A 14,184-nucleotide genomic window follows, 5' to 3' on the forward strand; every position below is an offset into this window, starting at 1 on the left:
GCACGTTGTTCAAGCGGAGCAGTTCGTTGATAGTAATGTTAAAACTGCCAGGATTTGTTGCATTAGCAAGGTGAGCATATACCATGCATTACAACACTTTAAGGAGCTCCACCAGGAAGTGGAGAGAGAGGGAGTTGCTAGGCGAAGGTGTCCGTCGAGTGGCGTGTAGAATCTTGGTGTCAGCTTGATGTTTTGTAATAGCGGCATATGTAGGAGATTTCGAGGTGTTTTTCTCGAGGTCTTTTAAATCTTCTTAGATACAATTTCTTTTCCGAGTGAGCACTTAGCTGCAAGAGTCTGATGATTACTCTTGCAGTTAAGACAAGTTGGAGCAGTGGGGGTGGTGCAGGATCCGAATTCGTGTCCATCGTTCCCACATTTAGAACAAAACTTCTTGTCCTTGATGGGTCAGTCCTAGGTGGTATGACTGTACGAGTAGCAGATTCAGTAATGGGAGACGTGTGAAAAGTTCTGAATCTATAAGGCTCGGGTTATGTGGTAACGTGTGATGGCCAGTCAGATAGCGCTTGGGCAGCCATGGAGATGTCTGGAAAAAGTGATCTTTATCATGAAGAAGCGTTAGGGATCTTGGTAATGTTATCTACCAAGGCCAAGGTGTTTTGTTCCCCGACAGATGTCTTCAGTGCTTTAGCTGATAAGACACGTAACGATCTTGTCGGGCCTTTTCACAGACAGAGTTGTGCCTTCAAGAATGAAGAAAGGTATATGGTGAATAGTCGTGTTTGTAGTCTTGACTGAAGAGTTATCCATACGTTTAGATGCTTCAGTGTCGTCAGTGAAGACGGCAATGAGGAAGTCCTTCAATGAGTGGACTGCCTTAAATTTGACATGCAAACAGGTCCTTACGGCGGTAGCTAAAGCTAGCTTGGTGGAGTCGTTAATTACTACATTTACTGGCTTTATTTTCACGCAATGCGACAGCATTGTGAGAAGGACGAGATGGTGCTTGTAGGATATGAGCGCCCCTCACCAGTGTGAAGATGAACCAGCTGGTTGCTTGCAACACGTACCCTAACAATTTCCTTCTGCCTGCAGATGATTTTTCAAGTGACTACCTGGTACAATTTTGCAGCTTTTGTTGTGGGCGTGGTTGGGCTTGGCGTGCGAGGGCGTGGCATGGGCGGGACTGGTGAGGGAGCCTACTGGCGCCCGTACGCTCAACCTGACCAAGATTGACCCTCTGAGTGTGGCTAGCGACATCATCAGTCAGGTGATGGACGGCTTCAACATAGCACCAGCCACTTCATACCTCTTCACTGAGACCAAGACAGTAGGTATCCATGGACTACTTACAACTTCAAATGCATGTTCTTGAGAAAATAATTTGCGCTTAGAACATTCTATGTAATAATAGACATCTACATTCATGGTCTTGCAGTCCTGAAATTGCCAGTACGTAACTAACCATTAGTGCGTCTGGCTGGACTTCTAGATAAGGTGATAGACTCTAGTAGGTTCTTAAGTGCATACAATTGTTTACTGCCTATTTTCAGCATAATTAACATGTTCCTTTTTTCAATCATTCCTCTTCCGGCCTTGTTAATAATCACTGTCAAATGTTTATTTTGTGAATATATTAATGCTAATACACAAATAACCCGCACATAGTTTCATTCTTGTGTGTGCGGGTTATCAGAGTTCCAGCCACAGTAGTGTGCCTTTATATTCTTCAATGTTCAGTTGTTAAAATGTTATACCATTCTGCAATGAAACGTGTGATGTCAGAGTTATTTGTAATAGTATTTATTAAACTGTCGCAATATAGTTTCACCTAAACTATTTTATCATTTTTGTTTTGTTGAGAGAGGTGTTGAAGGTTTTGAGTTGTTGTAACTAACTAGCGAGTGTTTGGGGCAGATACTGACCGTCTTGAAGACTGACAGTACCACGCTGGTAACCTGTACCTCCTACGTCACTGATGTCTCCTGCCGACCCAGCGACCACCACTACCACACCACCACCGTCCCCTACACCCCAACGACAACCATCATCGCCCACCCAGCAACCCCCAGCAAATTCTTCATACCAGCTGCCTCTATCATCATCATCACTTCCCACACACAAGACATCTCCAAATACACCACTTCGCGCAGACCAACCATCACACAATTCATAACTACTACCAAATTCATCGCCACATCTTATCTATCAACTGCCACCAATATCAGACCCATCGTCACTGAGATCTACATCAGTACCCGCTCAGCAAATGACGATGAGGCCAACACAGCCACCAACATCCCCGACACGACTACTCAAGACACGACTATCACCATGTTCAACTCGCCAACTACCACCACACCTGAGGAACCATCAATACAAGCTACCATCGCTAGCGACGAAGAAATACAACCAACTACCACCATTCCTGAGGTCTCTACCACCTCCCTGACAACTGAACCTGCTATAACCACTACCACAACAAATGTTCTGTAAGTATACATTTCTTCATTCTTAATGTATGAATTCTTTGCGCCTCTGCAACAATATTGCACTACTATAATAAAAACAAAGAGCTAAACCTACTAGGGTCATAGCGCTGCAACAATATTACAGGGAAATATCTCTCAGACACTTTTGAAACGGAAAAACAGCCAGCGTAAATATATTTACAAATTATAAACTTAGGACTCCAACGTTAAAGCGTGTATCACCAGTATACTTGAATCTACGCCAATATCAGACTTGCAATACTAAGTTCACGCCTATGTCAACAGTTACATAATGTGTGCAGAGGCAAGATTGTGAGGGTGGTGTGGACACTCCACCTCGTCCGTTATTGCCGTGTGGACTGGCGTGGTAGCTGGCGAGCTGGGTACTTGTAGCACACGATAAACGCACTAGAGACTAGACAGTAGTTTACTGACCGAGGGTACACCAAGCAAGGCGAAGGGGCAACCAAAGCCAAGTTTCAGAGAGGGAGATGGTAGCGTTTATCCGGCCACTGTCGCGAGAGTCAGAGGATCTATCTTCGGCTTCTCTCCACCTCAGGGCCCGAAATTATGCCTAGGCGGAAATCTAGAAATTACGGAGAGGAACTGGTCACGCTATACTCGCGTCAATGTAAACACTATGTAAACACTATGTAAACATTGCAGACACTGCAAGGCTCCAGGCGGACATCAACCGAATCTTTCAGTGGGCTGCAGAAAACAATATGAAGTTCAACGATGAGAAATTTCAATTACTCAGATATGGTAAACACGAGGAAATTAAATCTTCATCAGAGTACAAAACAAATTCTGGCCACAAAATAGAGCGAAACACCAACGTCAAAGACCTGGGAGTGATCATGTCGGAGGATCTCACCTTCAAGGACCATAACATTGTATCAATCGCATCTGCTAGAAAAATGACAGGATGGATAATGAGAACCTTCAAAACTAGGGAGGCCAAGCCAATGATGACACTCTTCAGGTCACTTGTTCTATCTAGGCTGGAATATTGCTGCACACTAACAGCACCTTTCAAGGCAGGTGAAATTGCCGACCTAGAAAATGTACAGAGCACTTTCACGGCGCGCATAACGGAGATAAAACACCTCAATTACTGGGAGCGCTTGAGGTTCCTAAACCTGTATTCCCTGGAACGCAGGAAGGAGAGATACATGATTATATACACCTGGAAAATCCTAGAGGGACTAGTACCGAACTTGCACACGAAAATCACTCACTACGAAAGCAAAAGACTTGGCAGACGATGCACCATCCCCCCAATGAAAAGCAGGGGTGTCACTAGCACGTTAAGAGACCATACAGTAAGTGTCAGGGGCCCGAGACTGTTCAACTGCCTCCCAGCATACATAAGGGGGATTACCAACAGACCCCTGGCAGTCTTCAAGCTGGCACTGGACAAGCACCTAAAGTTAGTTCCGGATCAGCCGGGCTGTGGCTCGTACGTTGGTTTGCGTGCAGCCAGCAGCAACAGCCTGGTTGATCAGGCTCTGATCCACCAGGAGGCCTGGTCACAGATCGGGCCGCGGGGGCGTTGACCCCCGGAACTCTCTCCAGGTAAACTCCAGGTCTCCAGGTAAACTAATGCCAACAGCAAACTTACGTAAACATTAAACTTAGCCTCCGTCAATACTAAATTCGCGTTACGGCAAAACTAAATTTACGCTTACGTGCACATTGAACTTGCGTCAGCGTTTAATCTCAATTTACAAACATTATCTCCGTCCAGAGCAGGATTCGAACCTGAACCCACATCAAAGCTGCAGTATTGACGCCACACAGCCAGACCCCAGATAAGATTCTCCCGTTTGTGAATTGTTAAGCAACATGAAACATACTAACCATACCCCCGGCCGGGATTGAACCCGCGGTCATAGAGTCTCAAAACTCCAGCCCGTCGCGTTAGCCACTAGACCAGCTAGCCACAATAAGATTCATCCAACTAGGTATATTTCTATGACCGCGGGTTCAATCCCGGCCGGGGGTATGGTTTGTTTGCAATCGTGTCATTACGATTTCTTGAGTCATGAAACATACTCCTGGTATAATCTTCGTTTCTCTCCACATGTCTACTACACGACTGAAAAAAATATCTTCCTTCGTAGTGTTTTAATTACTTACAAAATAAATGAAACTGTAAAACTGGTGATTTTGACTTGGTCGTAATAACATTATTGAAAACGAATCTACAATTATTGATCTGACAGTTTTAAAGATAACTCTGCCATGAGTTCGAGACCCACCCATTCTGAGCTGGACATTTAGGCGTGTCGCTGACCGTTATCAAGACCGGTGTATCAGCAACATTGCAATCCAGACGAGTTTAGCCTGGTGGCTAAAGCTCCCGCTTCACACACGGAGGGCCCGGGTTCGATTCCCGGCGGATGGAAACATTTCGACACGTTTCCTTACACCTGTTATGTTCACCTAGCAGCAAATAGGTACCTGGGTGTTAGTCGACTGGTGTGGGTCGCATCCTGGGGGACAAGATTGAGAACCACAATGGAAATAAGTTACAGTCCTCGATGACGCACTGACTTTCTTGGATTATCCTGGGTGGCTAACCCTCCGGGATTAAAAATCCGAACGAAATCTTAAGGGTCATACAATATTACATTTTTAAACTGTGTATGTTAGATTATAATCAAAACTAGGGGCTAAAGTAGGTTATAATGAATTATTCAAGAGAAAGCACTAAACCCCAAAGTTTTTATTATGGGCAATAACTTTATAATTATTCTGCGTTAAGTTCGGTTGCACTATTTTAAAGATTATATATATATATATATATATATATATATATATATATATATATATATATATATATATATATATATATATATATATATATATAAACTTTACTGGGGACCCTCATCCTCAGAGAAGATAAACGTACCTCAGGGAAAAATCAAGGTTCTCCCCGGAGCTGTTTGAATATTTTATATATATAATTATTATATATATATAAATTATATAAATTATTATAATATATATATATATATATATAGCACACTGCGGCTAGCCTGGGGATCGAACCCCTTTTTTTTTTTGTTTTTTTTTTGTTTTGTTTTAGCATGCCTCGTGGGAAGAGCGCTAAAATTCACGACGGTCTAAACCACTGTACCATACAAGCCTATTAAACACGAGCCTAGCGCACTAGGCTTGCTTCATGTTGCGAGGACATACGATGGTGGTGTTGCCAGCCCCACAAGCAGGCCGGGCCACCACTTGGAAAAGGCCCGGGCCGGGAGAATACCGGCTAATCTTTAACTAACCCACAAGCAGTATATATTATAACCACGAACAAGTGCTATTTTAATAAGTATATATACATTTTAATTATTTATATATATATATAAAACGGTATTTTTCGGAATATTTATTATCATAATTATAATTTATTTACGTACTTTCATGACGCATCTTAAGCTCCGCCAACAAGACCGGGGTTTTAAACAGGTTTGGTCGAACTTCTCGTCCCTAGCTCAGCGCTCTGCATATAATTATTACGTATAAACAAGTTTAAAAGTTAGTCGATAGCCCACGGTGAAACACTGAGAAAGTTTAGCGCAAATACAGTGTAACTGAGGTCGTCCAGCACACACACGGTATTTATCTGGTCTTACTTGTTTTTTTCCTTACTAAGATTGCTTGTGCTTTCCTTCAGTCCATCCTCGCGGTGGATCAGGGCCTGATCAACTAGGTTGTTACTACTGGCTACACGTACGAACCACAGCCCGGCAGGTCAGGTACTACTTTAGGTGCCTGTCCAGTCATACAACGTTTAAATTCTAACTCCCTTAAATTGCCGTGATTGGGAATGCTAGGCCTACACGGATAAATTAGGCCTGTGTGTGAGGCAACAAAAAATTTGTCCGTCACAATGGGCATTGTGGGAACAGTGATTCAAGTGACTGTTGAACAGTGAACATGTATGTGTAGTACTCTCAGTGGGTGACTTGTCAGTGTCAAAACTTTGTATCATTTGTTTAAATAATTTAATTCACGTAAACCTAACCTACATAATGTAAATAGAGAAATTTGCAAATTAATGCGAGAAATTCCACAAATTATATGAGTATGGGTTATGTCCTTACTCCATGGATGGCCACTAGTCCTTCCAGCATTCTATTATGGGGAAGCGGTAAATCTGTATAGGTTATATAGCGCCTGTGGGGGTAGGGGGGGCGAAAGGCAGTCAGGCTTAATTCAGGGAATTGGAGTATAAATCAAATTTCCTAGATCAAGAGCCCCTCACGAGCATCAAGGAATCTTCCTTGAGGGGATGCAGCGCTCTAGAAGACAGCCCATTCAAGAACTTAAGAGCAACTTTCTAGTATGTTAACATTAATGATATGATTCAGAAGACTAATTCTGCTGGCATTTTGTACCAGACCTTTATTCAAATTTTAGCATGGTTTAGTACCAGTCCTTCCCGTTAACTTTCTTGTTCTCAACTATTTTGAATTGCATTTTTGTGTGTATTATTTGATGTAAAGTGAAGAACCACTTCGACAAACATCAAACAGGTGATGTGTGTATATTTCGGTCTCTGTCCGAGACATCTTCAGGACCTGACTGAAGCCTAAATACGTTTCTCATTTAATACTGGTTTCGTATTTCTCTTCTTGTGGTTGTTTATTTATCAATGTGTCTGACGCTTTAATCCCAGCATATTTTGTCTTTACAAACACTGACTAGTTTTCCTGTTTAGATTTAAAGTTGTCCGAATGTTAATACTCCACTGAAGAGTATAAACGTTAAACATGTGCACACAAGACTAATGAAAAGATCATTCTTAAGAGAATACCAATTAAATGATAATTTAAGTTAGCACTACAGACCGAGGAAGAGTTTAAACGAAAAAAAAAAAAATTTTTAGAAAAAATGAATATAATATTTGACTACATTTCTGAAAATTTCAATAATTTTTCTCTAAAACTGCTAAACACTTTTTAACGTTTGTTTACGAAAACAAATTTATTTTGAATCTGAAGTCTGAATACCGGGACAAAGGAACGACTCTTGAGATCTCCGAGATAAACTTGCTCTAGAAAAATCTTTTAAAATACAGTACTTGGAAATAGTTTAATGGAGAAACTAAACTGCTTGAATTTTCTTACCCACTTTTTTTTCCTTAGCCTTTTAATTGTAGACATTACTTAAGTTTCATAAAAACAGTTATCACATAGGTTTTAAGATTTTTAAAGGTTTCAGATATAAAAAATAAAGTGATTTGCAACCTTGGAAAAGAAAGTTACTTGAAATAGGTATATTTTTATACATTCGTTGGGCGTCATTCGAGAACTGATCCAGCATAAACTGAGCGTTGTCATAGTGACGGCCCCGCTTATACAGCAGGTTAGGTTCCAGGCTACTGATGTTATCAGGCAGTTTTGCAAGACCTAGGCCTAAAAAAATGCATATACAGTACACATATTACTTACCTAAGAATATTTTCATCCTTAGTTTATAGTGAGTAGTGAATATATTTACAGTAGGAAGTCTAAATAAATGAAGAATGGGTATAATTTTAAACCGCTGCATTAGCGAAGCGCCGTACAGTGAAACTGTCAAGCGGGGCTCTTCTGTGTACGCAAATTAATACGGAAGCGAAGCTAAGACGACTACTTCAAGCACATTTCTCTTACGTTTAATTTTAAGGTAGAATGAACATTAGGGTTTCTTGAACCATGAGTTGTGAGAGAGTTACCACTGTCACCACTGATGTTTACCATGAGTTGTGAGAGTTACCACTGTGTCACCACTGATGTTTACCATGAGTTGTGAGAGAGTTACCACTGTGTCACCACTGATGTTTACCATGAGTTGTGAGAGTTACCACTGTGTCACCACTGATGTTTACCATGAGTTGTGAGAGAGTTACCACTGTCACCACTGATGTTTACCATGAGTTGTGAGAGTTACCACTGTGTCACCACTGATGTTTACCATGAGTTGTGAGAGAGTTACCACTGTCACCACTGATGTTTACCATGAGTTGTGAGAGTTACCACTGTGTCACCACTGATGTTTACCATGAGTTGTGAGAGAGTTACCACTGTCACCACTGATGTTTACCATGAGTTGTGAGAGTTACCACTGTGTCACCACTGATGTTTACCATGAGTTGTGAGAGAGTTACCACTGTCACCACTGATGTTTACCATGAGTTGTGAGAGTTACCACTGTGTCACCACTGATGTTTACCATGAGTTGTGAGAGAGTTACCACTGTCACCACTGATGTTTACCATGAGTTGTGAGAGAGTTACCACTGTGTCACCACTGATGTTTACTCCCACCTCTCCATCACGAGTATCACATTCACCAGAAAACATGTCCTCATGATTTGAATGTTATTACAATGAATACATTTTTTTTTCACACTTGAAGACAATTATAAGAGAGAGAGAGAGAGAGAGAGAGAGAGAGAGAGAGAGAGAGAGAGAGAGAGAGAGAGAGTGAGAGACAGACAGAGACAGACAGAGAGAGAGATAGAGACAGAGAGACACAGAATGAATGAGCCAAAATAAAAATTCACCGATCTCAGAGGACCTAATTTTTCAATCTTTCCCTCAATTGTTTATTACTTACAACTGTGAGAGGTTTGTACTACTATTACAGTAAATAAGGTGGTAGCGAGTAGAGAGGATTCATCCTGATGACTCAGCGGTAGACAACCCCCTCCTCCCCCCCAAAAAAAAAAATCAGACAACCGTCATTTAAGGCATAAAATGATAGGAAAGAATTAAGACTCGTTTGCCCACTTTCAATAGAAAAAAAAACAATAGGTTGTATTATAGGTACACAAGAAGTGATGCCCAAAATTCTTGTGTGTTTTCAGCTGTTACAAAGAAACATTAAAGCACTAAAACCATCATTATAAGCTTAAAATAAGATGCATCAGATCAGCTGAAGATATACAACAATCATTGCTGTACCAAGACTCTGATGCTGCATCACTTCACATTATACATCCCATACTTACTGATTTAAGTAGCATTAGTCGTGGTTCTTATTCCCGGATAAATACATTCTTGGTTGAAGGTGAACTGGCAAAAAATGTTCATTATACACGTCACGTGGCTGTATAACAAGAAAAACCGGAGTAGAGGCGAACAATTCAACAAAATGTTGTTGACAAATTTCACTTTATTAAGGCCGTCCATGGAGGAGGTGGAGGGGCGCGGTGGCAGGAACCTGCACACTCCAACTTCCGTCTTGGACGACGATACTCCACTTAACCAGGGTAAGAGTCTTCCCCTTCTCTTATCTTTCTCCACTTCCTAATGTACTTGCTGTCATCTGTTTATATTGACTGAGCGCACTGCTTAACTAGTAGTTATATCTTACCTCAGTCCACTGTACCTCACCATTTATTATCGTTCGCTTAATTTTATATTCTGATCACCTTACACTCTTATGGCTTCTAGTTTAACTACTTTTCCGATTGAGTTTATTGTTAGCTTGTCTTATTTAACTCCATTCTGTCCAGCTTCACAACCTGCTTGCACCCGCAATACTCTGCTCACATTGCTTCACTTCAGGTGAACGAGTATTTACCATTTCATGCATTTTGTAAGAGTAATTAATACAAATCTTATTTTCCATCTCCAGGATTCTCAAGTCCAGCTAACCAGTTTCCTTAGATCACTTCATGTTACCCAGCTCGCACTCCAACAGCACGTCATAAAAGCCACTTTCCTTCACTCTTACCTAATGCGTTCACATACGCCTGTCAGATGTCCAAAGCTTTAGCACTAAGCTTTCAGCTTTTCACCCAGCCTGTCCTGGGATGATCCCTTACCCTCCTTACCTCCACTCCAAATTTATACTCTTTCTTAGTAATCGTATTGTGGTCCATCCTCTAAATATCCAAACCATCTCAGCCCCTCTTCAGCCCTCTAATGCTTTGGTAACCACACACCATCTCCAAGCTCTGAATTCTCTACATAGTATTCACGGCACACGGTGCCCTCAAACACGTTTCCACCGCTTCCAGGAACACTGTTTAAAAACAATGCTTCACATGCATTTAACACTGTTGGCACCACTTCTCTAGAACATTTCCCCCTTTGTCTCTTCAAATGCCTCACCACCCGCGTTTCCCCCACCCCCTCCCTCACTGTCTCCATATTCCTTCCCTACAATTCGATATCAAAACTTTCACTGCCTAGACTATTACTCTCATCACCTTGCTCCTGCCTACGTTCCCAAATTCGTCCAAAAACCTTGGCAACTTTTTAATATCCCAAACTAATTGTCACTGACAAAACCAACTCCTCCCACTGTATCAAATCTTTTATGTTCAATTCGACACCCCGCCAAGTATCCTAGTATTTTATTTTTTACAACCTCATCGATGAATGTGTTAAACCATTGTGACATTACATCCCTCTAAGGTCTACTTTCATTGGAAAATAAATACTCTTTCCTCCTGTATATCCTCACCTGAGCCTCACTATCCACAAAGTTCTTTACTGCTTTTAGCAACGTACCAACTATTTCATTCGTTTGCAACATAGCGCTTCTTTTTTGATTATAATAATAATAATAAGAATAATAATAATGCAACATCTGCCATATTGCTCCTTTATACTTTCTTTCCTTAATCCACACATGTAACAAAAACTTCTTTACTTTTAAGTATTTCTTCAATGTAAAGCCCTTGGTTTATACATCCTTTACTCTAAAAACCTTTGATCCTCTGCAATTCAACTGTCTTACCCTTAATTCTTCCAATTATTACTACCACACACTGATATACTCAACAGATTTAAGCCCTATAATTTTCACCCCCCCCCCCTTTCTGTAGGAACCTTCCGGCTTTCATGCATAGAGTGAAAATCCCAACCACTCCCAAACTATATTATTTCCTTTTAACGTCTGTCTTAATCCCATCTGTTCCAGCTGCTTTATCCCCCTCATTCTATTCACTGCCTTGCATATTTTCATCTCTTTCACATCTAGTTCTTTATCATTCCTACAAGACTATCTTCATGCCCAATGCATGAAATTCCACCACTCTCCTTTTCCCTATGGTACCCACCCTCTTATACCCACAAAGTTCTGCTGCATACTCTAACAGAATTTTTAAATCTACACAATACCAGAATTAGACATACGCAACACATGGGTATCTTTACTGAGGAAACGTTTCGCCACGCAGTGTCTTCCTCAAGAAAGATGCCCAAGGGTTGCACATTTGTCTAATTCATCAACTTATCTGCTCTTTGCATCATTTATCTACGTATACTATAACTCTTCATCCCGTCATTCCCTGTAATATATCTATACTATCGTTCTCCAAGTTGTTGCTTATATCTTATCCTATTTCCTGTAATTTATTAGCTTTCATTTCACTTACCCACTGATGACATTATCCTCGTACCCCGTCTACCTCTCACTGTAGCTACCACCAAATAACTAGCTACCTCTCGCTTTTCTACAGCCATGCACGTCTTGAAGTCTATCCATCAACCTTTTATCTATTACAGTCTAAAAAATACTGCATTTATTAATCGTCTTTCTGATACACATTACCTATACTAAACCTCTTTCTGTACAGAGTTCAATTAAAGGTTATCATTTACCCCTGGCACTTCAAACCTACCTACAACCCCCCCCCCCCAACATTTATTTACAGCTGGATCAAAATTCTCCGACACTTAACTCTTCCCAAAATATCTCTACTGTACACTCCTCTTTACCTCGGGTGCATAAACAACTACTTCTCACATTCCCTATTTTAATTCACATTCTTTAATTTAAATATCCTTAATTCCTCTCCTTCAATAATTAATACTTTAATATTAACACTGTATTTAGTTCTACTTCCTTAACATGCACCAGACTTAACTATTTACTCTTCCCCACTAAAATTTTCCTACCCCATTTAGCTTTGTTTCTCTTAGACAGGACATTCAGCATGTGCCATCTTCCTCAACTCTTCCCATCCGTACTCCATCCACTTACATTCACACATTCTCACACTTAAGAATTTATTCGTTTTAATTTATACAGAAGGGGTTACGATCTCCTTGTTCCCAGTATTGAAGTCTTTTACGACACATGATTTAAAAAGAAGCATTTCTCATTTTTATGGAGATAATATTTCTTGTATTTCGTTTTGAGGAATTAAATAAGTGTGTATAATCATGCATGAAGAACAGCACAAGATAAACAGGTATGTGTAAGTAGTAGCAGGAAGATGTACATGTCAGTTTAGATTTTTAAGAGAAAAAAAACAGTAATCCTGCTACAGAGTATTATTATAATAATAACTAATCGCTAAACCCATAAAGGTCACTACAGAGTAAAACAAATTCCCGTTTTACACATTTGTCAGGAGAGTAGAACCTCCCTAGGTGGCGGCTCTACACACACACACAATTATATAATAATAATAATATTTATATATATATATATATATATATATATATATATATATATATATATATATATATATATATATATATATATATATATACACATACAATTATATATATACACATACAATTATACATACACATACACATAATTATACACATACAATTATACATACACAATTATACACACATATACAATTATACATATATTATTGTAACCACGAACGAGTGGTATTTATCAATAACTCTGCGACTAGCCGAGGATTCAAATGCATGTCGTTTTGGCCCACCTCATGGTGAGCAAAAATCGCATATGACGCTCTAACCCACGGGACAACTCAATCCTACATGAATGACGCACCCAGCAAAGCTAGGTGTTTTACAGTCATCCTAGGACATCAATACTTCTGAATGGGAAGTTGGTGTGTGTGGGGGAGGGGGGAGAGGGTGGAGAAGGTAGCCCAGGTTATAACCAGTAATATTAATACACTGAACGGGAAGCACTAAATCCAAAGTCTACAGAGCCCTAACAAATGCGTGGTATTGTGGTTTGATCGAAGGGAAAAGGCAATTTCTATTACTTGGCTAAAGATCCATTTACCAGCATCAAAAGGACGAGATTCAATGACTACGTTACAATGATATCGTTATAAAATTAACATTCGTTTGATTAATAGAAAGTTAACGGCTTACGATATTATGATGTGTTGTCAGGTGTTGAAGCCAGGGAGAGGTTGACAGCACCAGGGCTGGTGACTACTGTCACACGTATCTTCACTAGCATCACCTACACCACCACCGTCACCACAGCCGTCACACACACCGTCACTGGCTGTCTTGATCCTCGCGTCACCTTTAACAATCCCGTGTGTCTTCACCTGGGTTAAACACAGTAAGGTAAATATCCAAGACGGGTGAATTAAAGATCAGCAGCAGCAACAATAAAACATGTGTAGCGGCAAGATCATCAGCAGCAACAATAAAACATGTGTAGCAGCAAGATCATCAGCAGCAACAATAAAACATGTGTAGCAGCAAGATCATCAGCAGCAACAATAAAACATGTGTAGCGGCAAGATCATCATCAACAACAATAAAACATGTGTAGCAGCAAGATCATCAGCAGCAACAATAAAACATGTGTAGCGGCAAGATCATCAACAACAATAAAACATGTGTAGCAGCAAGATCATCAGCAGCAACAATAAAACATGTGTAGCAGCAAGATCATCAGCAACAACAATAAAACATGTGTAGCAGCAAGATCATCAACAACAATAAAACATGTGTAGCAGCAAGATCATCAGCAGCAACAATAAA

The 14,184-nt window shown here is 40.4% G+C and overlaps 1 protein-coding gene across 1 annotated transcript; it reads left to right on the forward strand.

Moving 5' to 3' along the window:
• Window positions 1-537: 537 nt before the first annotated feature.
• LOC138852908 (uncharacterized) lies at window positions 538-13,947 on the forward strand. Its single transcript, XM_070086501.1, has 5 exons — window positions 538-729; window positions 1,094-1,291; window positions 1,879-2,453; window positions 9,637-9,725; window positions 13,579-13,947. Exons 1-5 carry the CDS (start codon window positions 538-540, stop codon window positions 13,749-13,751), a joined length of 1,227 nt encoding a protein of 408 aa, XP_069942602.1. The 3' UTR covers window positions 13,752-13,947.
• The last annotated feature ends 237 nt before the right edge of the window (window positions 13,948-14,184 follow it).

This window comes from Cherax quadricarinatus, chromosome 18, assembly GCF_038502225.1.
Source record: "Cherax quadricarinatus isolate ZL_2023a chromosome 18, ASM3850222v1, whole genome shotgun sequence".
NCBI lineage: Eukaryota > Metazoa > Arthropoda > Malacostraca > Decapoda > Parastacidae > Cherax > Cherax quadricarinatus.

What these genes read in the sequence shown, in the direction of transcription:
- LOC138852908 (XM_070086501.1), top strand. Translation starts at nt 538, where the DNA reads ATGGAGATGTCTGGAAAAAGTGATCTTTATCATGAAGAAGCGTTAGGG. An exon ending in ACTACCACAACAAATGTTCT is followed by an intron (nt 2,454 to 9,636) that starts GTAAGTATACAT and finishes CACTTTATTAAG; the next exon opens with GCCGTCCATGGAGGAGGTGG. An exon ending in CGATACTCCACTTAACCAGG is followed by an intron (nt 9,726 to 13,578) that starts GTAAGAGTCTTC and finishes ATGTGTTGTCAG; the next exon opens with GTGTTGAAGCCAGGGAGAGG.